Source organism: Peromyscus californicus, unplaced genomic scaffold (genome assembly GCF_007827085.1).
Source record: "Peromyscus californicus insignis strain IS unplaced genomic scaffold, ASM782708v3 Scaffold_5__1_contigs__length_169319896, whole genome shotgun sequence".
NCBI lineage: Eukaryota > Metazoa > Chordata > Mammalia > Rodentia > Cricetidae > Peromyscus > Peromyscus californicus.
The window spans coordinates 69,964,284-69,989,941 of record NW_026294573.1 but is presented as its reverse complement, the minus strand read 5'-3'; the positions used below and the strand labels follow the sequence as shown (position 1 = coordinate 69,989,941).

The 25,658-nt window shown below is 38.7% G+C and overlaps 1 protein-coding gene across 16 annotated transcripts in view; it reads right to left on the bottom strand.

Moving 5' to 3' along the window:
- Mpdz (multiple PDZ domain crumbs cell polarity complex component) overlaps positions 1-25,658 on the bottom strand; it is a 175,362-nt gene that overhangs the window by 44,589 nt on the left and 105,115 nt on the right. For 9 of the 16 annotated variants that reach the window (XM_052714985.1, XM_052714990.1, XM_052714983.1 and 6 more), the window contains 6 exons: positions 22,715-22,913; positions 19,625-19,666; positions 16,509-16,613; positions 14,058-14,150; positions 4,744-4,921; positions 1,828-1,938 (listed from right to left, as the gene is read on the bottom strand). In XM_052714985.1, coding sequence (XP_052570945.1) covers positions 1,828-1,938; positions 4,744-4,921; positions 14,058-14,150; positions 16,509-16,613; positions 19,625-19,666; positions 22,715-22,913 — 728 coding nt within the window. The remainder of the gene's footprint in view (positions 1-1,827; positions 1,939-4,743; positions 4,922-14,057; positions 14,151-16,508; positions 16,614-19,624; positions 19,667-22,714; positions 22,914-25,658) is intronic. The other 7 variants (XM_052714995.1, XM_052714998.1, XM_052714987.1 and 4 more) reach the window with 3 other exon arrangements.

Genomic DNA, 25,658 nt, shown 5'->3' with positions numbered 1-25,658 from the left:
CAATATCTTTCCAGCTCATTAGAAAATGTGATTGGCATTGAAAGAAATGTTTGTAGTTTAAGTGTTCAAAGTAATATTAAGAATCACTATTCAGCAGCTTATAATATTATCCTAAATGATATGAGTTATAAATTAAAATAAAACAAAAAAAGAGAATAAACCCTCCCATACACAAAAAATGGCTGTAACTCAACTTAAACAGCCATTTACAATATTACCATGCTGTGTCTATGTTTAACACAACAAATGATACCAAATGTATGAAGATTTGTAGTTATTTAAACAAACTGAATAGCATTTGCAAAGAATGCAGCATGAGGCAGCCCTATCATTTGGCAGATTTTCTATCTGAATGGATAATTATTACCTAACAATAAACAACTGAATGGTGAAGAACTGCAGATGTGAAGAGAACTGCTTATATTAAGAACCACTCCATCCATTTCACACTGTGAAGCCCAAACCAGAGCCACACCTGTCTTGAGAACAAGGAGATGGACCAGTAACATGAACCTGGGCTCTATAATCGGGAGTCCAGAAGGTTCATTTTGTTCATCTCACTGATCTCACAGGGTGCCTGCCACTTTCCTTCCATCATTTCAGTATTAATATCATACATTCTTAATTTTCCAGGTTAAAGTTCAATGTATTTTGCATATAACACCACATATTTTATGTTTCACATGATGCCTGGCTTGGCTGCCCTCACATGTACAAACACTTTTCTTTCAAAGCCAACCAACCCTAGACCTGCCAGCAAACAGCGGTCAGGGGAACAGGTGCACAAGCTTTTATATTCCAAAAGCAGCATCTCATGGAGCTTCAGGAGCTCGAGGAATCTTGGGAAATTAGTATTAAGAAAACTCCACTCTGAGGGCACATAGATGTCTCTGAATAACGGTCTTGGTGTATGTGGAACAAAGTTTTTAATAACTACTGCATATGAAGAGACTTTTCAGTGAGGCATAAAGGAGGAATCCAAAACATTGAACTATCAGCAAAATGTTCACCTACAGCATCATTAGGGCATATCAAATATGCTAAGTTGCAGTTTGTATCCTTTCTAGTCATAATAGCCAGTGATACACTTATACATTCTTAAAATTTATTTTCATTCTTTATTTCATTGCTAGGTACTACCAGTAGCATCAAATTTGAAATCTTCCTGTCTCGGCCTCTGGACAGCTGGGATTGCAGGAACATAACACCATGATTGTTCCCTAAAATAAATGTTTAAACTACTTTAACAATGATAGCTGATGGGTTAAATGTCTCCAAGGATCTGTGATGACCTGCATTCTGATTATATCTGAAAAAGAACTATGAAATTATTTGGACATAAGGAGAATGTAGTCTATGAGAATTTGGTATCCAGCGGAATACACAAATACATTAAACATCTGATGCTGTGACTGCATAGGTAGGAGATTCTAGCTAAAGAATAAATTGAGGGAAAAAAATGAAGTCTTTATAGTTTCCAAGAGACTCAACTAAAAATGACTAGTGTTTAATCTACATATCACATTCTATTCCTTTCAGTAATTTGTTTATTTTTTTTGAAATCAGAATGAATACTAGCAAGATATCAACTTGACATGGTGACAACTTAATTCTTTCACATATTTTGAAGACTTCACATATACAGTAGAAGAGATTTGCAGGGCAGCTCACTGTTTCAATACAGCAAAGGAAACCTTTTATAAACACCTTCTGAGACTTCAAAAACTGGTAGGTGCACATGCAGACAACCTGGTGCTTGCTACATTAGACTCCAAGTCGAGCACCACTTCAGTATGCCTACCTTGCCCTTTCTTTGTGTTCGCTTACCCTCGGTTTGTTTATAATGCTCTGTACCATAAACACTACAGGGTTGCCTGCTTTCCGAATGGCTTCCACAGCTTGTTCATGGCTTGCATCTCTGAGGTCCATTCCATCCACCTGCAATGGAAGGCCCCAGCTTAACATTTCAACAAGCTAGAAGAACAGAACAGCGATTTGGATCAGGAGTTCTGAAGCTCCTTTTGATCCTGAGAGATTTGTTTTGGTATCCAAAACAAAAGGAAGTTTTAGGCTGCATACTTCTCATCCCTCCATGGATTTGTGGCACCTTGTGTGGATACAGGTCTTCCAAAGTCAACTGGAGTCATAATCAGTTGGACTGAGGGCTCTGCGTCTGTATTCTTCATAGCATAAGCTGCTCTTTTATGTTTATGAATCAGTTTACAGATAAGCATCATTAAAGAAACAGTCTGGGGAGATGCATTCAGGGTCCCTTTCATCAAAGCCTGTGTGGTACTTCTAATTCTTCACAAAGTGATTTACTTAGGACATGACAAGTGGGGGGAGAGTGATTATTCATGGGTGTCTCTTCAAAAAATTTAAAGAATAAACAAAATTGTAATATTCAGAAACGTGAGGCTACTGTTAGGTTAGTTTTGCAAAAGAATCTGCAGTAGATGAAACAGAATTTGGAAGCCAAGAAATTGTGCTTGTTTGTTTATATAAATAATTTGAAAAATGAAAGTCATTTTGTAATGCTTTGTGGGTAATGATCAGCTCAGCTTATGCAGTAGATGGTCAGGAAGGAAGAAAGAAAGAAAGAAAAAGGGCGAAACTATAAATGCTGTCATTTCCAGTTACCAAGTAAAGCTCAGAGCAGACACAATTCTGTAGAAGAAAACCAGTCATTAAGTCCTGACACAGAATTATATACATTTAGTTAAAAGCCCCTTTCAGGTTGACACTTTGGTGATATGACAATAACTTTTAACTCATAATAAAATGGCCTTTAATGTTTCCAGCAAGTAAATATTCAATCCTACTGTATGTCAACTAAACATTGTTACTCAAGTCCCAAAGCAAGCACATTAGTTCAGGGCTGTTCTAGAATCCCAGCACTACAAGGGCCTAGGCTTCCTATTTCCTGGAGAAACCCTGCACATCATGTACTGAAGAAGTCACCACTAACCTAAATGCAGGTATTTTACAACACACACAAAACATTCTTTTCAATTAGAAAAAGATGTTTTAATTAATCTCGTTTAGTCTTTACTAATTTTAATTAATATTTGTTTTTGTTTTGTTTTGTTTTTCGAGACAGGGTTTCTCTGTGTAGTTTTGGTGCCTGACGCTTGTCCTGGATCTCGCTCTGTAGACCAGGCTGGCCTCGAACTCACAGAGATCCGCCTGGCTCTGCCTCCCAAGTGCTGGGATTAAAGGCATGCGCCACTACTGTCCAGCAATATTTAATTGTTTTAAAGGGCATTTTAGGGGCAAACTATGGCCAATCATATCTAAAGATGATTATAAATAATTCTTATTTTTCTTTTTAGGCAAAAAGTATTTAATAGTTAAACTACATAAAATAAACACCCTAGTAACAACTTAAAATTGAAACTTCAGATGAAGTTCTGACTATAAGAAAGAATTCCATTAAAGAGACTAGTGTATCATTTAATGAGAGTAGGCCAGTCTACCTTGTCATTTGTTCTTATAGATGGTCACAGGGAAAAGAGAAGCACAAGATGCCTGTTTCCTCTCAAATTTCAATCTCTCCTTTCCTCAGGCTCAGAGAATAGACAGAGAATGAATGAGCTAGACAATACTAAGACATTCTATTTTCACTTTACAGTTCTGGGGATTTAAACCCAGGGCCTTGCAAGCACATACAGTGACCACCCTGGCATTGAGCTAAATGCCTGGCCAAAGTGTACATTCTCAATTATGACTGCTATGCAATAAGCAACCTTCTGAACCAGGAAGGCATTGTAATGTGTAAGTCTTACTGACTGGGAAAATGGGACCATCACTTGTATAAGGAAACACAATGTCTATCACAGTCATGAACATCTTCACTTACCGGCTACTCCCGTCCTTTCACTCTGTAGGTTAGCAAAACTCGATCAGACAGCCACTTCTCAACATTTGAAATCTAACAGTGCCTAATCTGATTAGATAACTTATTGTACTGCTCTGAGGTATTCTGGTTACTTCTCTGCTTCCTTCTGGCCAGGCAGGTCCATTGCCTGTCTACTGTGGATCCTAGCTCCTAGCCCAGCACTGGGAACATCGTAGCTGCTCTTGTAATACATACACATCAATAGACGCCTGTATGGCTCTACTGAACACAAGAACCCTGTGCAAGATGTTAACGTTTAATTATGGCTGGCATATGATTTGACTATATGTTTTTCTCTTACAAAGAGCAAAGTGCATGCCATGCACGTGCATACACAGGGCCGTCTTGAGAAGGGGCACAGTACTGAGGAGGAGGCTCCGAGTTTTGTTGAAACATTCATTTAAAAAGTCATCAAGTTCACAGCATTGAAAATATTAGAAGAAAAGACTCACTTGGAACAAAACCTCACTCAACAAAGTTTACATAGAAATGACTATAATACAGTATTCCTTGAAATAATATCTTCCTGGAAAACTTAACGACAAGATGCATATTTTCCCTGTACATACACAATATTAAATATTTTAAATTTTTCCCTAAGATTTTTTTTTTAAATTTATATTCCTTAGGACCAATGCTTTTAAAACTGATTGTCTGTATTTCTAAATACTTGTTTTTACATGACACACACAATTTGTCATCACATACAAAAAAAAAACTGGATAAAAAGAAGAAAATCCTTGTCATTACAAATGTCTAACTAACACAGGGGCTAGGACGGCAACTCTTTTGGTAAGAAAGTGAAAGAGGAAAAAGATTTTGAATAGAAAGCTCACTGAAGTTACCTCAACTATTCTGTCTCCAGGCTTCAAGGTTCCGTTTTTGCCAGCTGGACTATCTTCAAGGACATGTTTGATGAAAATGCCCCTCATCACTTCACCATTGCTCAGGCGGCTCCCCATCCCTCGGCCACCAACAATGCTGATGCCCAAGGACTTGCTTGGTTCTCTCCAAAGTTCCACCCTATAAAAAATAAAATAAAATCGTAAACTCCCAGAGAAAAACACAAAGGAAAAGCTTCCTGAACTTTAGAATGTCCTGTAGATGACTTAGTTATTGATGATGAAACACCATGACCTGACCAAAAGCAAGTTGGGGAGAAAAAGGTTTAGTTCAGCTAACAGTTCCATATCACTGTTCATCATCAAGGGAGGTTAAAAACAGGAACTCAAACAAGGCAGGACCCTGTAGGCAGAAGCTGGTGCAGAGGCCATGGAGGGGTGCTTTTACTGGCTTGTTCCTTCTGGCTTGCTCAGCCTGCTTTCTTATCGAAACCAGGACCATCAGCCCAGGGACACCACTACCCACAATGAGCTGGGCCCAGCCCACTGGACACTAATTAAGAAAATGCTTTCATCTGGATCTTATGGGGGCATTTTCTCAATTGAGGCTCCCTCCTCTCTCATGATTCTAGCTTGTGTCAAATTGACATAAAACTAGCCAGGACAGATAACCAAGAACACAGACAATAAAAAGATAGAGACAAATTGGACTTCATTAAAATGAGAGGCAAAAGAGGTAACTTAAAGAAAGAAAACAATATTTGGGAATCACATCCGATAAGGAATTAATATCCAGAATGTATGAATGAAGTTTCGAAAATCCAGTTACCAAAAAACCAAACAACTAGATCAAAAATTAAGTAAGATCTTGAAAAAAAATTTAGCTACAGGCTTATAAATGGTTTCTAAACACATGAAACAATGATTAACATCTGTAGAGACATAATCAGTACCCAAGAATACATTCCCTCATACCCATTAGGATGAAAATTATTAACAAAACAGAAAATAACTAGTGTCTATGAGAATGGAGAGAAACTGGAGCTCTATGCATTGCTGGTGTGAATGTGACAGGTACAGCCATAACAGCAAATTAAAGACACAGCTACCATATGGGAACACAACCAAAAGAATCAGGGTTGTGAAGAGATATTTTAAATACCTACATCAGAAAAGCACCATCCACAACAGTTAAGAGGTCTACTAGAAATGAAAAATAAGGGCTGGTGAGGGGGCTTGGTGCATCAAAATGCTGTCTGCACAATCCTGACACACCTAACCTAAACGTGTTGGCTCACATCGGTAATCCCAGTACTCCTGTAAAGAGATGGGAGGCATAGAAGAACTACCCAGAAGCTCATAGACAGCTAGCCTGGCTTATACTGAGCAGCAGAAACTGGAGTGAGCTTGCCTCAAATTATTGGTAGGAGATAAACCAACTTCCAGATGTTGTTCTCCAACCTGTCCATGCACCCATACTCATGCACACATGCCACACATACAATAGTAGATAATTTTAAAATTTAAAAATGAACAAACAAAATGATACATAGCTTATTATGGAATTTTATTCTGTCTTAAAAAGGAAGAAAATGCTATATGTTTTAACATACACAAACAGTTTACTATGCTATATAAATTGGCCAGCTAAATGAAGTAAGGACAAATGCCTATGGTTGCACTTACAGAAGTCCAGAGGAGATGTATTCAGAGACAGGACATAGAATGGGGTTTGCTCAGCTGGGAAGTGGATAGGGAGGTATTGTTCAATGAACAAGGTCTTAGTTTTACAAGATGAAAAGTCTTCTGTAGATGGCACTATATTTATATAGTAAAGGTTCTTAAAGCCTTTGAATAACACACTTAGAAACAGAATAATAAATATGTCTAATCACAATGGCACCCTACTCATAAAAGATTAAATTAAATACTTTCAAAATTACATGTTTTGTTGGTATTGATATTGGACTCACATTCTAGGCTAAAGTGCAGGCCAGCAAAGAAGTGCCATTTTACAGGAGTGTTAATAATACAGACATTACGTGATCAGGAGACTCAGCTACCACTGAACAGATGGCAGTTTCTAGGTTTAGCAGCCAAATTCAGGGAAAGAACACTTTTGCACACACTAATCAGAAGCTTGCCTCTGTGGGAGTCTTTCTTGCCAGAGCAGACCTGGTCATTAACAGTCAGGGCATGAAGGGCAGTCGTTGTAAATATTCTACATGAAATGATCTTTCCAGCACCTCCCGAAATACCCTGAACTGCTTTGTACCTTCCACTCCAGGAAGCACAGCGGTTCCTCGCTGTTCTGTAAGTTGATTTCATATGCTACTACCTTGCAGCCCTAGCTATTGTCCATCCCCATCCACACAATGAACACAGAACTCACACAGAATAACTGTCAACAGCTAAAGAGTTAAGGATAGAGGCTGAGGACTTAGTTGGTAAAGTGATTGTTTGGTGTTTGCTAGCAAGCACTACAAAAGGAAAAAGAGGTAAGGATGGACTTACAGGACCACCCTGTGAAAAAGGAGGAATGCAAGCATGAGGTGATTTTCAGTAAGGAAGAGGTTCAGGGTGTTGATAAGACCCTGCATCTATTCCGGACTTCATGGAAGACAATGATGTTGGACATTGAGGACAAGAAGACAGCATGGCTCACTGTGTCCTCAATGCTGACATTTGGGGTGTTTCAATGAGAGGAAAATAGGCCTGCTGCAAAGTGAATGAATTGGCAGAAAAAAAGGACTAGTGTAGGGCAGCAGGTGTGTCAGATGAGATGCACAACAGAAATATTTCTTCTTTGGTCAGGCAATTTTTTTTTAACTGAATATATATAGTCTTAGAAAGTTGATCTGTATAGCTGGAAGAAATTGGACCATAATCTTTGTGAATAAACAATCTAAAATTTCATTCAACATTTTCTCACTAGATTATAAAAATAAAAAATGCCAACATCCCTTTCTATTTTAATATTTATTTTTATTATATTTATTTATTTCATATTTTATTTTTGTAATAATAACATATATTATTGTAGCTGTTTGTATGTCTGTGCATGTATATGCACAAATGCACATGTGTCAGTATGAGGTATACACACATATCTATGCAGATGTGTGTACCTGTTTTTGCAAATGTGTCAGTGTGAAGTATACACACATATATGTGCAGATGTGCTTGCCTGTGCCCATGAAGAGGGAAGGGTCTTCAGCCCCACTTCAATATTTCTTGAATTAGTTTTAACAGTAATTTGGTCAAAGAAATTTAGCCAATGTATGTATACACATTAGAAGCCAGGTAGGACTCTTGAGCTCTTAAAAAACTTTAGCTGGGTGGTGGTGGTACATGCCTTTAATCCCAGCACTCGGGGGGCAGAGCCAGAAGGATCTTTGTGAGTTCAAGGCCAGCCTGGGCTACCAAGTGAGTTCCAGGAGAGGTGCAAAGCTACACAGAGAAACCCTGTCTTGAAAAACTAAAAAAAAAAAAGAAAAAGAAAATTTTAAAAAGGAATGACAGGAAATGTCTCTTAAGGCTGTTCATTGAAAAAAAAGTGTTGAAATTATTTCTGAAGTGATATAAGCAGCAAATTATAGTAAGGCTATAACCCACTCTTCAAAGGAAATAAATTTGCTTCCACTTAATCCTCATAGCAAGCCTAGAAGGTACATACTCTTTAGACCTCTAAAGGAAGCATCACAGATTCAGGAACTGTGGCAAACAGCATGGAGCTCTCTAGTGGATCTACAGTTTAAACAGACTATTGTGATATACACTCTGTGAATCCTTAAACAAGGCAGACAAGAGTCAAATGATCACACAGGCAGGAAGCTAGGCTGACCAGTCACTAGACGCAGCACGGTGGATATCCCTGGGGAAGAAAGACACCTGTCAAGAAACACTTTGCAGAGCACGTTCTGGCTCTAGGACCAGACAGCTGGTCTATGTGAGCAGAGTCCCTGGACTCCAGCCCTGCTCTTCTGCTACTTAATGAAATGATACGAGGCAACCTACTTAGTCTCTTTGTCTTATTTATCTCCGCTGTGATTTGCAGTCAATAAAAGCCTCTAATAAGACAGTCTTCTGCAGAATTAAAATATAATTGTAAAACCAAAACATTGGCATAGAGCACAGAGCAAGCACCAGATAAATCGATGATGATGACGATGATGATGATGATGGTAACTAATGATGGCGGTGGTGATTTCCACAGGAATGGCAGGAAGTATACTACTTTATCTGTATGACAATTAAGCAGGTAAGTACCCACCTCCTCAAACCTCAAGTGTGTAAAGACAAAGTGTCATTTTCTATCCATTGACAGAACACTTTGAAAAATGTCACACATGTCATTTGGTGAACACTCATGTATTGAAAGAGAAGTGGAAGCTGCTATGATCACCATAAAAAGAAAGACAGTAACTTGAAAAAAAAACTTTTAAAATGCATATAGAACATATAATCGAGAGAAACCCTATGAATGTAAACAGTGTGGTAAAGCCTTTGCACAGCCCAGTCATCTTCAAGTATATAAAAAAACACATACTGGAGAGAAACCCTATGAATATAATCAATGTGGTAATGCCTAGTCACAACACAGAGCAACCCTGTACTATAAAACTTTTAGTGTGTAATTGGTCTCTTAAAGCCTTTGAATATAACATTAGACTTTGAGGATCTGAAAAAAACTCATACCAAAGGAAATCTGAATATATATGAATTAGTATGATCTTCAGCCAACATACTTACATTCAATTACACAAGATTAATTATTTTGGAAAAAAATCTAAAATGTGTCAATAATCTGTTCAAGCATTATAATATCTCTTTTTATTTTGTTTACACCTGTCAACTAATATGGACAAAAGGCCTATAAATTTAAATGATACGGTAATCCTTTTAGGTTTCATACTTCTCTTCAAATACATGAAATAATGAATTCTGGTGTAAAATTTCATAGATGTGTTATCATTGCCTTTTTTGTTGCTTTGATAATAGATCATATCTAAGTGAACTTAGAAAAGGGTTTAATTTGACCCTTGGTTCCAGAGCAATACATGAACCCTGTAAAAGTGGCATGGAAACAAGAGTCAGACATGGCAGCTAAAGCAGGCAGCTAAAAATTCACAATCTTGTCCTGCAGCATAAAGCAGAAAATGTAAATTGGAATTGGTGTGCAGATGTAAACACTCAGGTCAACCATCATGACTGATTTCTTCCATTTTCTATATCTTATCAAATGATACCACAGACTGAAAATGATAGATTATTCCAATTTCAAGACTACATGCTTGCTTTCTGTTACATGGACCAATTCATGATGGAGAAAATCTCTGTAATCATTTAGATGCCTCAAAACCCATGTTACCAGAATTATTATAGAAAAACATTCATGACTGAAAATTAGTTTAAAGATTTGTTTTTATTTTAACTATGCTATGTGTGTGTGTCTTCCTCTGGGTATATGTATGTGCATTCTGATTCCCAAGAAAGTTAGACCCTTGGAGCTTCTTGTTGCAAGAATTACTGGAAGTCATCCAAAACCAGATCTTGGTCCAGGGAATGAACTTGTGTTAAAGGCTTGGCCATGGCTCTATCCCTGTCAATATTTTAAAGCTTTTTATATCATCTTGATATCAGGAAATAGAGAGGTACTCATACAAAAGAAAACCCTATTTATATAAACAATTTGGTTAAGACTTTAGACATCACAGTTGTTTTCAGTTTCAAGGAAAAAAAACCTTGTTTTAAGTCTTTTTCACTGTAGATTTGAAGTAAGTAATTATTAACCAGGTTCACTAAAGACTGATGTGAAGATTCCATTGTGGCTTCTATTTTGCAACATTTGAGAAAGATATTGAAGTGTGGGATATGTGTGGCAAATTCAATTACTAAAGTTTATTTTACGGTCCTTAAAAATGCATATAAATTTTTAGCCAGTAATTATACTTCTGGATACATACATACATACCCTGAATAAGATTTTATACATACAAATATACATTTGGTGCACAGAATAATTTGGTGTAACAACATACTGTAAGCCACTCAAGTATCAGCTGTGGCCTCAATCAGATTTTAAAGTAATGAATATAACATAGATCTTACATTTTATAATCCTTAACACTTAACTAACAAATATCCTCTATTTCTAAACAAATCTCTGATGATTTTGTATTTCCAATACTGAGAAGTAGGCCCTCATTTCCAGAAAGCTCTGGCTGTGCTGGTCTGTTTCTTAACCATTCATCATCTATGAACACTCCCCTGGAGTAACTTGTTAAATGCCTTGTTAAAAAAGCCTCTGTGGAAGCCTTAGGCCTTTTATTTGTGTAAATCACAGAGGGAATTCTTAGGTTGATGTGAAGACAAAACTGAGGAGCAAAGCATACAAACTTTCCAGTCCCAAGGATGTGTGCTTCTTTTTCTGTAACAACTTCCTTTTGTTTAGCTACTCCCGAAGGCACACAGACTGGATCAGGCACTATTGAGGACTGCCCACTGCCATGCTGGGGCAGTTAAGATGCAGAACTTACTGATTCTTCCTCCAAATTTAAAAGACTCCATAACTAACCCAATTATACAAATGAAGAGCTTTAGAAATTAAGACACTTGTACAGAAGTAAAGGGACTCAAGTACAGTTCATATTGCCTCCAACCATTCCCACACTGCCTAAACTATTTTTTGTATCAGTGTGTGATTAAAACTAAGCCCGTTTACCTTCCCTACTGTTACTACTTTTTCCAACAAAATTTAAGTTGATCTGTAACACCCTGCCCTGACATAACTTTAATTTCTTTCTGCATCTATTAATACAAATAAATAAAACATGTAACACCTTATAATGGATTATCTGTCAAAGATCTTTCACATATATCCTTTTCTCAACATGGATAATGCTGTAGAGAGACAGCAAGCAAATTGGCTATTGAAGAAATTTAAACTGAAAATTTCTTTTAAATGGCTGGAGATACTTAGTTTCTCTGAAAATGACATAAAAATAGTCTTTTCTGTATTTTGAAATGTCTGGCTGCAGGTTAAGAGTCATTTGTAAATAGGCAACATCACAATGCAAGGCTTCATGGTAAAGGTTAACTTCAGGGCTGTTTGAAGGGGCTGAGCCATTCCTACTGATATTTAATATGCTACATTGTTCTATGCTTCATATATCTCTAGATCTTGCCTGGTCAAGGACATCCTATCTTTCTCAGAGGCAGGGCTGATGTCTTAGTCTTATGTTGTGGGATGGTCTGTATGTCAAATGTGTTGTTGATTGGTCAATGAATAAATCACTGATTGGCCCGTGGCCAGGCAGGAAGTATAGGCAGGACAAGGAGGAGAATAGAGTTGGGAAATGGAAGGCTGAGTCAGGAGACATTGTCAGCCGCCATCAGGACAAGAAAGATATAAAGTACCGATAAGCCACAAGCCACGTGGCAAGGTATAGATTAATAGAAATGGATTAATTTAAGCTGTAAGAACAGTTAACAAGAAGCCTGCCACGGCCATACAGTTTGTAACCAATATAAGTCTCTGTGTTTACTTGATCGGGTCTGAGCGGCTGTGGGACTGGCGGGTGAGAGAGATTTGTCCTGACTGTGGGCCAGGCAGAAAAACTTTAGCAACAAACAAATACATAGTTTTAAAAAATAAAGTCTTTAAAGAAACAGTAAAATTAATATAAAAAATAAGCCACATAGAGATGACTATTACACAGAGAGTCTGGATTATGTTGTCTTTGGGATTCTTAACTACAGAGAGATATTTGATTGTAAAGGAAACTGAGTTAAACCAATATGTATATTTTAAAGATACTTTGACTTCAAAATTTAGATGTAAAGATATGTTGCTTTAAAAAAGAGTCTCTTTTGTTTCCACAGAAAGCAAGAGGCTATGGATTTGTTCCAGATTAAGACACATCAAGTTTGACCAGCCAAGACCACCTAAAAGGTCTCCGATGACACCATGGCCCAGATGATCCAACATCCAGAACCGTTTCAAGGCAACTGGCTCAGATGATACAGCCTCACGGACTACTCCATGATCCTAAAATTTTCTTTGTTTCCCCAAAAGATACAGCGCCCCCCTCCAGCAAAAAATAGTAAGAAAAGCTACGCCCAAATTCCCAAATATACCAAACTAACTTTAGAGATGTATAAAGGTTAAAACCTTCCTTTTTAAGAAAAGAAAAGGGGAGGTGCTGTGGGATGGTCTGTATGTCAAATGTGTTGCTGATTGGTCAATGAATAAATCACTGATTGGCCCGTGGCCAGGCAGGAAGTATAGGCAGGACAAGGAGGAGAATAGAGCTGGGAAATGGAAGGCTGAGTCAGGAGACACTGCCAGCCGCCATCAGGACAAGAAAGATATAAAGTACCGATAAGCCACAAGCCACGTGGCAAGGTATAGATTAATAGAAATGGATTAATTTAAGCTGTAAGAACAGTTAACAAGAAGCCTGCCACGGCCATACAGTTTGTAACCAATATAAGTCTCTGTGTTTACTTGATCGGGTCTGAGCGGCTGTGGGACTGGCGGGTGAGAGAGATTTGTCCTGACTGTGGGCCAGGCAGAAAAACTCTAGCTACAGTCTTAGACCTACTGAAGACTCAGAAGCTGACTTGACTCTGCATGGGCATGATAGTGTGTCCCTCAGGATACAGTGATTTGTCTGAGCATATTCAAGCTCAGTCTTCTTTGCTGCATAGGATCCATGCCAGCAAGTGTAAGGCCTTGGACAATCTCAGTCTGTGACAGCAAAGTTCCTTGCTCATATGTCTATCTCTCTTTCATACTTATAGTTCTCTGTCTCTCTCTCTCTCTCTCTCTCTCTCTCTCTCTCTCTCTCTCTCTCTCTCTCACACACACACACACACACACACATTTATATATGTATATAAAACATAAGTAATATATATGTTTTTTATGTATATTATGGTTAAATATATCTAATTTTAAATGTAAACATGTTAAATGGAAGCAAACAATGTTAAAATGTAAACAAACGTTTGGCACTATATCTAAAACTATTCAGAACTTATTCATTCCAACTACCTGTGCATACTTTTCTCTAGTCAATTGTCTTTAATGTTTACTATAGATCCTTGTGTGTAAGTTAGTTTTAACACTGTGTGAAACTGATTTTCTCTGATGTACATACAAAGAAATAAAGAATTAACAGTGTTTAAAAAGAGTGTCTGATGCCATAAGTAGCAAGCTGTAGGCCATTCCTCCGGACCACACGCCCTTCTCTCTCTCTCTCTCTCTCTCTCTCTCTTCAAACATGTAAACTCACAGCAGAAGCAGTCCTTACCTCCGGGGTTGACTCCAGCTGCTGTAGGCTGCATTCTGCAGTTCACTTTCTTCCCCTTCTCCTTCTTCTCGCTCCGGCAGGTCTGGAATGTCTCTGGTTAAGGAAATACACAGTGAGAATTCCGAGCAGCACTGCCTTGAATGGACTTAACTGTTGGTTAAACAAAACAAAAAACCCAGAGCTGTCTGAAGTTTCACTGTATTTGACCTACAAATTTGTAACATTTCCTAGCATAGAAAACAAAACAAAACCAACAAACAAAACTAACCAAACAAATAATAACTTTACACTAGAGTTAGTTGCTGCACACAAAGTCTTGCCTCGTCCATTTGCTGATGAAATGTGGCAGAATAAAGGAGGGGGAAGGAAAGGAATGGGGAAATTGCATCAAACCCTGAGATTCTATAGGAAAATTATTCAGCAAATATTTCTCTGCCCTAAGAGAATTCATCATCAGTTGATTTTATAGAACTGAAAAATCTAAAGAAAACGTGTCAAATTATAGCATTCTTCACTGATAGGAATGTTGAACTCATTCAAACTACATGATCTTCAGATTTGCAACCAGAAGTCAGGAGATCTCGTGGATCTGCACTTGAACATGATTCACAGTGCTGACAAACGAATGTCCAGGCTCTCCACAAACATCCTTTTCTTTGACCTGAATGGTCAAATACTGTTTAAACATTGTTAAAATGAAATTTACCTGCTACAGGCCCTACCAGCGGCTCTGCGCTTGAAGTCCCCTTTTATGTAAACTAAAGAGGGTAGATCTGGGAAAAGCTGTGCTTTCTGGAGTCTAAACCTGACAACGGTCCAGGATGGTTAGCAACAGTTCCAAGAGGTGTAGTCTAAAAAAGATGTCAAGGAGCTGAATGAGAAACAGTCCAAGTCCTCTGGTAAGGAACCAGAGAAATGTAAGCCAAAGAGATGAAAAGGAGATGAAGAAAAAAGGGGTTCAGGAGACAGAGTGAGAATGTGAGCAGCTGCTGTAACAGCTACTGACAGCCATAGGCTAGGGGGAGGGGTTATCTGCCCTAAAGCCTGAGCTGGGAGATCTATGCAAAAGCTATGCATAGACTATGCATAAGCGATCCTGGCCCCATTGTACTGTGCTGCACTGCCTCTTTGTTTTAAGGGCTTGTTCAGTTCTTCCTTTGGATTCAATGGTCAAGATCTCAGAGTCTGACTGATTACATCCTGAGTTTGGCTTTGAAACTAGCTGTGGGACTCCAGAAGTTAAGCACTTGCTGCTGCAGATTCCTCCTCTGTAAGATGCAGACTGCCTTTTGTAAGCATCCTGCTGTTAATGACAAATACGCTTTCTTCACAATGGAGCAGCTAATCACTGGGCAGGCGACCAAGGCCATTCTTCTCTCTATGCTGAGAGGAACAGTAGTGAAAGTAGCCTCTTCCTTCTAAAACTTTGGAATGTTTTAAGGCCCATGAACTTACTGAGATCCTAACGGGTCCTCTGTTTGGACAGAAGAAAGATTACTTTTTCCATTTTGACAGGGAACACTGGCAAACTACAATCAACGCATGCTGTTAAGCCTGAGACAGGAATTCTGCAGTGTGCCTAGGCCAACTTTTGTACAGGGTGGGGTTCTCCTGCCATAAATGTCATGAGGCCCAAAAGACTGTAATTTTCTTTTTCTTTATTAAGCGCAGATCATGTCTTTCCAATCTCCACTACTCTCGGCACGCTGTGGCCTTGTATAATTTGTAGATGAAGCAATGGTGCTATATCATAATTCCTTCAGGGCCACTCAGAACCAGGGTGTTCTGACACCCTCTGTGGATGCAGGATTCTTCGAGAAGGCCTCCAAATGTTTGTGAAGCTCTATGCTCTACACTATTCTTACGAGAAATCTGGTATCCAACTGTCAGTGTCACCGCAAAAAGCAACCCACAGAACTCCAGAGAAAGCACTCTGACATTTCTCTCCTGCTGTGAACTCAATCAGTACTACCAACAAGCCCCAATTCTGTCTTTTTGTAACAGTGAAGAACACTCTATTACTTAAAGGTTCTTAACATACTGTATACCAAGCTCTTTAAAAAGCTAAGCATGGTTTCCTACTATCCCTTTATACCAACATTCTGAGCCTAAGAGTCTTCAAAGAGAATAAATATGTTGGCTAAAAAGTGTTTATGATTGAGTTGTTTGATATTTCTAGGACAAGTGAAAGCATTATATAAAACCACAGAAAATGTGCTGTCCAGAGAATTAATGAAATAATGTGGGGAGAATCACTAAAACTTAATGTTAAAAGTGCTATGTTAGGTGGGCAAATAAAAGATTGTTTTAATTTATTGCTTTGAATATTCATATATTTCCCAAATTTTCAATTCTAAATGATAATTACTTGAGTAACTGATACAAAAGGAGACTTATTTTTTTTTAATCTTCTGCATCGTTGATTGTTTTGTTGTAGACTTATTTACTCACCTGCCAGTATATGAAGAAAAAATATCCAGTGCCATTATTCCTCCAGATTGTTGACCAAAACTTAGTTTGAACTCTTCCAAATGTTCTGCAGGCACGTAAGTAATTCTGGAAATAAACATAATCCGTGAAAGCAAAGGGAACAGAGTTCTATTATGAAAGCCTTCCAAACACAGAAAACAATCATACTGCCCATTCACATCTACACTGCATATGATGTGTGGAATGAGCATGCTCACTAGGTGATCCAAAGTTCAAAAGGCAAAATACTCTACAGGCAAACACAACAAGTGAAATAAAAATTGCAAATGCTACTAATAAACTGCTAATTTATTAACAACGACACAGGGAAGAAAATAGGATTATATATTTCTCCAAATGAGAAAGCCAATGTAATTTTTTTTTGAGATTAGGAAGCTAAAAATTTGATAAGAGAGCAAGGGAGGCAGTTCAACAGCAGAACATTTATAGTGAAAAGTCCTGGGTTTGCGCCCTTTACTACAATGATAAATGAATGAATAGGACTATAGTATAGCTCCATTGTAGACTGTTTGCTTACCATGCCCAGGGCCTAGGTTCATCAACAGTACCGCAAAATAAATAAGTATGTAAATAAATATCCATATTAATATTATTTTTGTCATAAGATAGATTCCCTAGCAGAAATAAATTAGGTTTACTTTATTAAGCACTAAATATCTAGAATTTATTGTTGTTTATAATAAGTTAATTATGGACATTAATTGGCATAATCAGTGATTGAGTGAGCTCTATTAATTTATGACCTTGAAAACCTGAAGCCTGAAGCTAACATACTTAAGTTAAAGAAGGATTCATTAATGTGTAGAAACTTCTTTTTATCTTTTTTCCTGGAAGAAATTCAACTGTTTACACTTGAAAGTAAACTAGGAAATCCAACAAGGAGCAACTGAGTGCTGTGGGATGGTCTGTATGGCAAATGTGTTACTGATTGGTCAATAAATAAATCACTGATTGGCCATTGGCTAGGCAAGAAGTATAGGCGGGACAAGGAGGAGAATAAAGCTGGGAAGTGGAAGGCTGAGCTGCGATAAACAGCATGTGAAGATGCTGGTAAGCCACGAGCCACGTGGCAAGTTAGAGATTTACAGAAATGGATTAATTTAAGCTGTAAGAACAGTTAGCAAGAAGCCTGCCACGGCCATACAGTTTGTAAGCAATATAAGTCTCTGTGTTTTCTTGGTCGGGTCTGAGCGGCTGTGGGACTGGCAGGTGAGAGAGATTTGTCCTGACTGTGGGCCAGGCAGGAAAACTCTAGCTACAACTGAGTACTCCTCATGTGGACAATGTTGCACTGGATTCGGAATCAGAATACAGCAATGGCCTTAGCAACCAACACTGCAAGGTTCGAATACACTGCTATTCTGTGCAGCTAGTTACAACACTGACAAAATGTGTAAGTAAGTTGGTCAAGAGCCTTCAATTAATGCCTACTTAGAGAAATACTGTACCTGATATCAGTAGGGCAGACATGCTTATGCAACTAAGAAAAAAGAGTATGTATTAACATGCTCAATATAGAAATAACAAAAACTCTTGAAGCAATTAATATATCCATTATGAGGAGTCCAAAAGATCCTGGCCCTGGAAGGTAAAGATATAAGGACTATTTTTTATACTGTAAGAAAATAAAAATTGCACTGATTTACTACTTTGGAGTTAGGAGGATATATTTCAAGCACATTGATGATACCATAAAGACATGCCCTCTTTCATGTTGCCGAAGTTCAGTCTGGTGGGTTTGAGGTGCTCTGAGGTGAGACAACACGGCTGAACCTCCAAACCCTCAACCATAAGTATGTCCTCTTTTATGCTGTAGAAATAAGCTAAACGCCACCACTGACAGTGAGGCAGCATCCTCTCAGAACACAGCTTGCTACACCACCGTCAGCCCACCAAAAGAACACTCAATGCCCCTGGGAATCTCCTTGTGACATTTCTACCCCAAGAACTAAACTATGAGCAGAAAACACCAGTTGGGAAAATTTCCTTAGGCAGGGCAAAAGCATTGCCTTTCAGTGGCCCAGCTTAATTTATTCACCTATTAAAAAAAATAACAACAACAATAAAATACTTTGAGTTGTTACAAAAATACTGAATAGATTTGCTGTTTTCTCTTCAAATTCCATGAGTCAAAAACATGCAATATATTTTATATCAGGAAAACCCTATTGTATTTGATATATAAAAATTAATGTACAATCTAAGGCAACAGGATTTTAGAGAACATATTAATTCTAAAATTTTGGAGAACTCATATAAGTAAACTCTTAAAACCAAGAGAAAATACATTGGCAAAGTAGGGCATGAAAGCAATAATACTAATAACAAGCATTGCCTGGTTTCTTTATTAGCCAGCTTGAAACCCCAAGCAACACTCATGACGTGTCTTCTGTGTTTGCTAATTATTTCTATCAGAGGGTACTAAATGAAGGCTTTATAAATACCTGTTTGATATTTTGTTAGCAAGGAGAAAGAACAAAGAAAGCCACTGCCATGGTCATTCAGCCCACCACTGACAGAGGCCACCAGAACAGGCTTTCCCACAATGCAACAGCACACACTCATAGCAGTTCCAGCACATGACCAATCACATAAGCCATAAAACCTCTGTACAAGCCGAAGACAGCAAAGCTGAATGACAAGCTGCAGAAAGACATGGAAACAGATTATTTGGGAGCTGAGTTAAGAGCGTCAGTGTAACCTAACCTCTGGTTACACATGGAGTGGAAGAAAAAGGGCTTGATTTTAGTGATGCTGACATGCAATAACAACTACTAATCTGGGGGCTGTGCCTGCACATGCAGACAGGATCAGCCTCACAAAGGAGTCTGAAAGCTTAGTGGCTGGCAACACGGATTTCCAAATGAGTTCACAACCATCACTGCAATGAGGAAATGTAGCAACTGCACAGCTCTGCTGGAATTTATGTTCTTATAAATGAAGAAAAAGCCAAACTGCACACACTGAATCTAATCTGGATCTATTCCTGCACTGGGATGTTACAAAAGCATGAAATGGTTTTCACAGACAAGTTGTAACACACAGCCATAATGAGCTTTTGAGTCACCAATACTCACACATAAAAGGGGGCTCGATCGTCAGCAGGTGCTGCAGAGAATCTAGAATGTGAAGCATACGCCGCGGCATCTTTTTACAATGGTGTTAACAAATGTCAATGTCTTGTGCTGAATGTGAGACGCATACATATGTAGTTAAAAGTGGGTGCTCCTGGATATTTTCCCCCTTTCCACCTCCCTCTCATCTACACCTCCCCCAGAAAAGCATCTGCTCTTTCCTGGTGTCTATAGCAGTGATTATTAACAAGCATGGAAAAATGTAACTGCAATCAATCTTTTATTCCTTGATCAGGAATTCATCCCACACATTGGGTTAAGGCAGGTGAATTCTGATTCAGCTCAGTAATTATCTGGCAGATGTTATAAACAGCTGCTGCTAGCACAAAACCCTGGCTATTATTACAGAAATGTGTAAGAGCTCCTGGCAAGGTAGAGTGAAAAGAAACAGAATGCATTCTGGTGAGGATTCACATCTGGCTTTCCATGGGAAACAAGGAGGCCTGGAACTTAACTGGCTGTTCTTGAACTCCAGTAACTTGAATTATCTCTTAGGCATGTCTAAATGCACACAAACTTCATAATTATCTATCCTGAAGGAGAGAGAAGGGAGGGCATGCATTGTCTCAACAAGCAATCCTTTTCCTAAGGCCAATCAGTTGTGTAGCTGAGCCAGAATTTTTGATTTTTTTATTTTTAGAGTTTCCACCACTCCCCATTAATAAGCAACACAGAGAAATTGATTGGACAGAGCTTAGAGCCAGGCAATGACTACAAAACTTAATTGACCAAAGGCAGTGATATGGTTCCATGCAGAATAAAGGAACAACCAGGCTTCCCTTTGGGGGAATGGCCACAGTGACCTCAAAGTAGCTCTAAAACCCTCCTTTATGAAATGGAAGTGACAGAAGAGGGATAGGGCCACTAACACTTCAGAGAAAACCCAGAGAACACTGTTCGGCAGCCCTGCTCAGTGTGATTCACAAAACGTTTCTGTTTCTGCAAAAGGACTGTGGAAGAATGAACTGATTTCTACCATTTGCTCAGTACGTCCATCTATAGTCATCTGAGTCAGCATTAGTTGGCCTTTAAAAAGAACTGGGGGATTTTATGAGTACGCTGGTGTGTGGGTGCAGATGAGTATGAGAAAGAAGTGTGTGCATAAGGCTAATTAGCATGTGCCTAAGAGAAAGTCTGAATATCTGTGTGAAAGACTGATGTGTGTGTGTAACAGAGAAAGACTGATTAGTAAAAAAGACTGACATGTGTGTGTAAGAATGACTGTGTGTGTGAAGAAGACTGATATGTGTCTATGTGAAAAAGACTGACTAGTGTGTGAGGAATAGTGAGTGTGTATGTGTACAAGACAGACGTGTGTGTGTGTGTGTGTGTGTGTGTGTGTGTGTGTGTGTGTGTGTAATACTAACTGGTTAATTCCTGAAGATGGCAGATTTTTCTTCTTCCTGTTTTACATGTAAATGCCACAGTGTGTTTTGACTTCTGAGATGTGATAACATGTTTAAGAAGTTAGTCCTCTAGATGTCTTTCAAAGTTATAAGAATGCAGCTGCTCTCAGAGGACTAGAGGTTTCTGGCTGGATATTCAAGTGAGGGGAAAAAGCAGAGACACAATACAAATCATAAGAAATAGGGAAGAGACATTTTGACTTTAAATCAACTGAAAACTTCTCTGCAATTAACTAGATGCAGGACCTATACTTTGAGATACTTTTGAATTTCAACAGTCTTTTAGGGGGAATTCCAGTGCCAAGTATGGATTCTGATGCTGCGAGTACCCAACACAAGCATCACTGAACAAGAACTGAATGTTCAATCACCAGGCCATCTGCATGTCATACCACACACATCATGAAATATCCTACAAGGAACCATTTCCATGTGCTCTACATCATTTGCCTTTAGGCAAAAAGAAGGGCTGGCCACAAGCAGTAAGGAATGACCTGAAACATTTCTCCATTTGTGTAGCACAAAGACTGACTTTTAAAATGATGTTCTCCTGTACTCTTCTCATTAAAAGATAACTAAGAAACAGCCACATGATCTGAAGATCTGCTCTCCTATAAAGTAAAGTCAAAAGGGCATGTGGAATATGAAAGCACAAGTGAAGGTTCTGTCCTTGTAACAGCCCTTCTACTAAGACAGCACGAGCTGCTTGCAATGGGATGCGCTTACTGCTCATGAATGGCAGAGCAGAAACCACATGGTCAGTATGCTGTAACCATGCATATTCTGCAATGGAATGCCATTGGTAAAATATTATATCAAGGTGCCCCAACATGAGTAACCACTACCCATTTAAGGTAAATAGCCTTCCCCTGAGCCCTGATTTATGCTTTGATCCCTTGCACAATAAACATGAATATTCAATGATGAATGTTAGACGGGAGAGCCACATTGGTGAGGCATGGCAATAAACCCTGAGCTGCATTTCATGTTGGCTCAAGGAATATCTAATGAGCTAAAAGTTAAACTACACACACACACACACACACACACACACACACACACACACACACACGATGTGTTTTTAGAACATTATAGACTTGCAGGAAATTTCAAGCACTTCCTGGCAAAATAAGCTACAGGGTCTATAAGCAGAAGTTACCACACAGATCAGTGAATCCCCATGGGCACAAGAGAGCTCGAGAACATGACTTGTGCTTGACAGGCCTTGTGCTCTTCAGGCCTGGCACTTGGAGAACTGGCTGGTTTCTGGGATTCCTATGGAGCACTTCAGCAGTGCATGCTCCTTTATACTGAGGGTTGTAGCCTCCCCATGAGACTGTGTGAGATTATGAGACATGTGAAACATGGGCTATCTCTCACAGCTAGGGTTCTTACAGAAACACCAGAAATGCAAAATCAAACATAACACCACACTGTTAGCACAATTCAACAGCATCACAATCTTAGCTATACTGTATTTAGAATCAAGAACTAATCAGAAACAAAGCGTGGAGTGATTGACATGAAATGAACATGCTAATTCTGTGCATCCAATGAGAAAATTATTCTTATAAATGAGATGAAATTCACGAATTTCCCAAGACAAATGGGTCCAGATGACACTTACTTTATGTCAGGTCCAATTAGAGAATGTCTTCTCAACATGGCTCGTGCCTGGGCATTAGTTAAATTGATGGTTGATTCCTCATTAATGGACAAGATGCAGTCACCGACAGCAATCCGGCCATCTCGACTGATGGCACCTCCGTGAATAATGCTTCGCACGATCACTCCCAGGCCATCTTTATCAGCACTCACTGTCATTCCTGTGAGAAGAAAGCAAGGCTGACAAGGACCACAGACAAGACTTTCAAACTCACTAGAATTTACCATTCACTATGGCTTTGTAGATAAAAGAATGTGAGTCATGTTCTTAGTTACTAAAAAGTTTTTCTAAAAATAGTGTTTCATTTACTTTGTCAGTTGTAGTTGTGTTGGTGTGATATGTGTGGAGTGTGTCATGGTGCACATGTGGACACCAGAAGACAACTTTTTGTCCCTGCTCTTTTTCTGCCATTGTTTCTGGGGATGGAACTTAGGCCATCAAGCTTGTATGACAGGCATTTTGACCTGCCGAGTCCTCTTGCTGGCCCATTGTAAAACATTCTCAAGTGACTCAACATGCTGGTGAAATTGTGTGAAGGTAATTTATTCCATGTTTAATACATAAGACATTAAAACAATTTACACTACAAAACTGAATGTAATTCACACGATTTGGTGTGGTCCACTTTTTAAGACACAAGCCCTCTTAGAGAAAATACCGTCTGGTATCAGACTGGTTTTCTAACAGCAGTTCACATCTTCTACACATAACATAATAAAGGCAGGAGTCCAAATGGATAGCCTAAGATGGTGCTTACTACCTTATGTCTAGTTCACCCATTCATCTCTGTCTATACAGCATGTGGCTGCTATGTGCTGAATCTTACATAGGTTTCTTTAGACATAAAACACAGAACAACTCGCAGCATCCTGTAGCCTATGCTAAAGTCTTGACCCCAGAGCCTACCCTGTTTGAATGTTGTCTATTGACCCAAACCAAGAGAAATGAATTCTCTTCCATTCCATTTTTGTCTCTTAACTCTGTTCAGGTCCCAATGTGGGCATTAGATACTGTCTTCACATATTCCTTGGATTTCATATCAAGACAAAAATGTAATCATAAGTCATTGTATTGCTGTATAACTTTTAATTTTTCACTTCTTCTCATTTCTATGGTCTTCCCCTTCTTGATAAAAGTCATTGCCATCCTATCATAGTATTCCTCATTGTTCAAAAAGAAACACTGGAGTCATTTTTTGCATGTATATTGGTGTGTGCGTGTGTGTGTATGCGTGTGTACGGGCCTATGAATACATGTGTGTACGAGTGTGTGTGGTGGTCAGAGGACATCCTCAGGCATCTTCAATATTTTGATTGAGACAAAGTCCCTCACTGGTCTGGAACTTCACCAGGTAGAGTAGGCTAGCTGGCTAGCAAGCTACAGGAGCCTGTTCATTTTTGTCTCTCATCTCAACATAGCGGGGGTTACAACTGTGAACACCCAATCTGGCTTTTAATATGGGTTCTGATGATCTCAATTAAGGCCCTCACACTTGATTGGTAAGTGTTTCACCAGTTGAACTATCTCCCCAGTCCCGGAATCATTTTAGCTACTACCTGACATCTCTCTCTAGATTTAACACATACTTAAGACCTACCATTTCTATCTCTAAATACTACCTTGAATCTAGTTGCTTTTCTACATTTCTCAATAAATCCTGATCAAACCAACACCATCTCTTGCTTATAATTTTGCAGCCCCTTAACTAGTCATCTGCTTTCTGATATTGTCTCCTCCAATACACTATACTCAGAGTAGAAAAACAATTCAGAAGAGACAAATCATATCCTATGTGTCCTCTGCATGAAACCCTTCAACAGTTTCCTAAGATGCAGTATATCTCTCAGGTACAGTACAGAGAACACAGGAGACCTGCTCTCCTTGAAACTTGTGTCCTTCCTTTCTACCACATAGTCCTTGGCTCTGGAGTCCCAGCTACAGCACAGCTGCCTTCTTTCATATATACGATTACTATCTCCCCCTTCTCCCCTTTAGCTGATTTGCAGTATGCTCCAACACAACTAGTTCATCCTCATGTTTCTGCATCGCTTTCTCCAAGCAGTCATCAACATATGCTATTTGAATTACTTTACCTTAACAGCTTATCCGGACCCTATTCATACATAAAACCTCTAAATTTACATTTAAAACATTTCAAATACAACATAATTCACTTTAGTAAAGTGGTAATATTTTCTTTTCAAACAAGAGTGTATGAATAAACAAGATAGGAAGAGATATAAAGAAGTATTTTTCTTTTCTTTAAAAGATTCATTTATTTATTTATTATGTATATAGTGCTCTGTCTGCATGCAAGCCAGAAAAGGGCACCAGATCTCATTACAGATGGTTGTGAGCCACCATGTGGTTGCTGGGAACTGAACTCAGGACCTCTGGAAGAACAGCCAGTGCTCTTAACCGCTGAGCCATCTCTCCAGTCCTTAAGTATTTTTCTTGTTCCTTTTTTTCTCTTGTTAGTTAAGGATTTTTATTTCCTTTTTGCTGTTATTATTGTTATTTTAAGACAAAGTTTCACTATATAGCTATGGTAGACCTGGAACTCACTATGTAGAATAAACTGGCTTCAGAGAGATCTTACTACCTTTGCCCCACAAGTACTCAGATTAGCATGCTGAAATTAAAGGCAAGAGCCACCACACCTGGTGCTTTTTGTTGGTTTGTTGAGACAGGCTTTCACTCTGCAACTCTGATTAGCCAGGAACTTGCTATGCAGACCAAGCTAACCTTGAACTTGCAGCAATTTACCTGCCTCTGCCTCCCAAGTGCTAAAATTACAGGTATAAATCACACCATAATGATTTTTTTTAAATAGGAACTTTGACAAAGTAAAAAAATTCATTGTTAGGTTATTTTCATAATAAAATATATTTTATTATCAATCTAA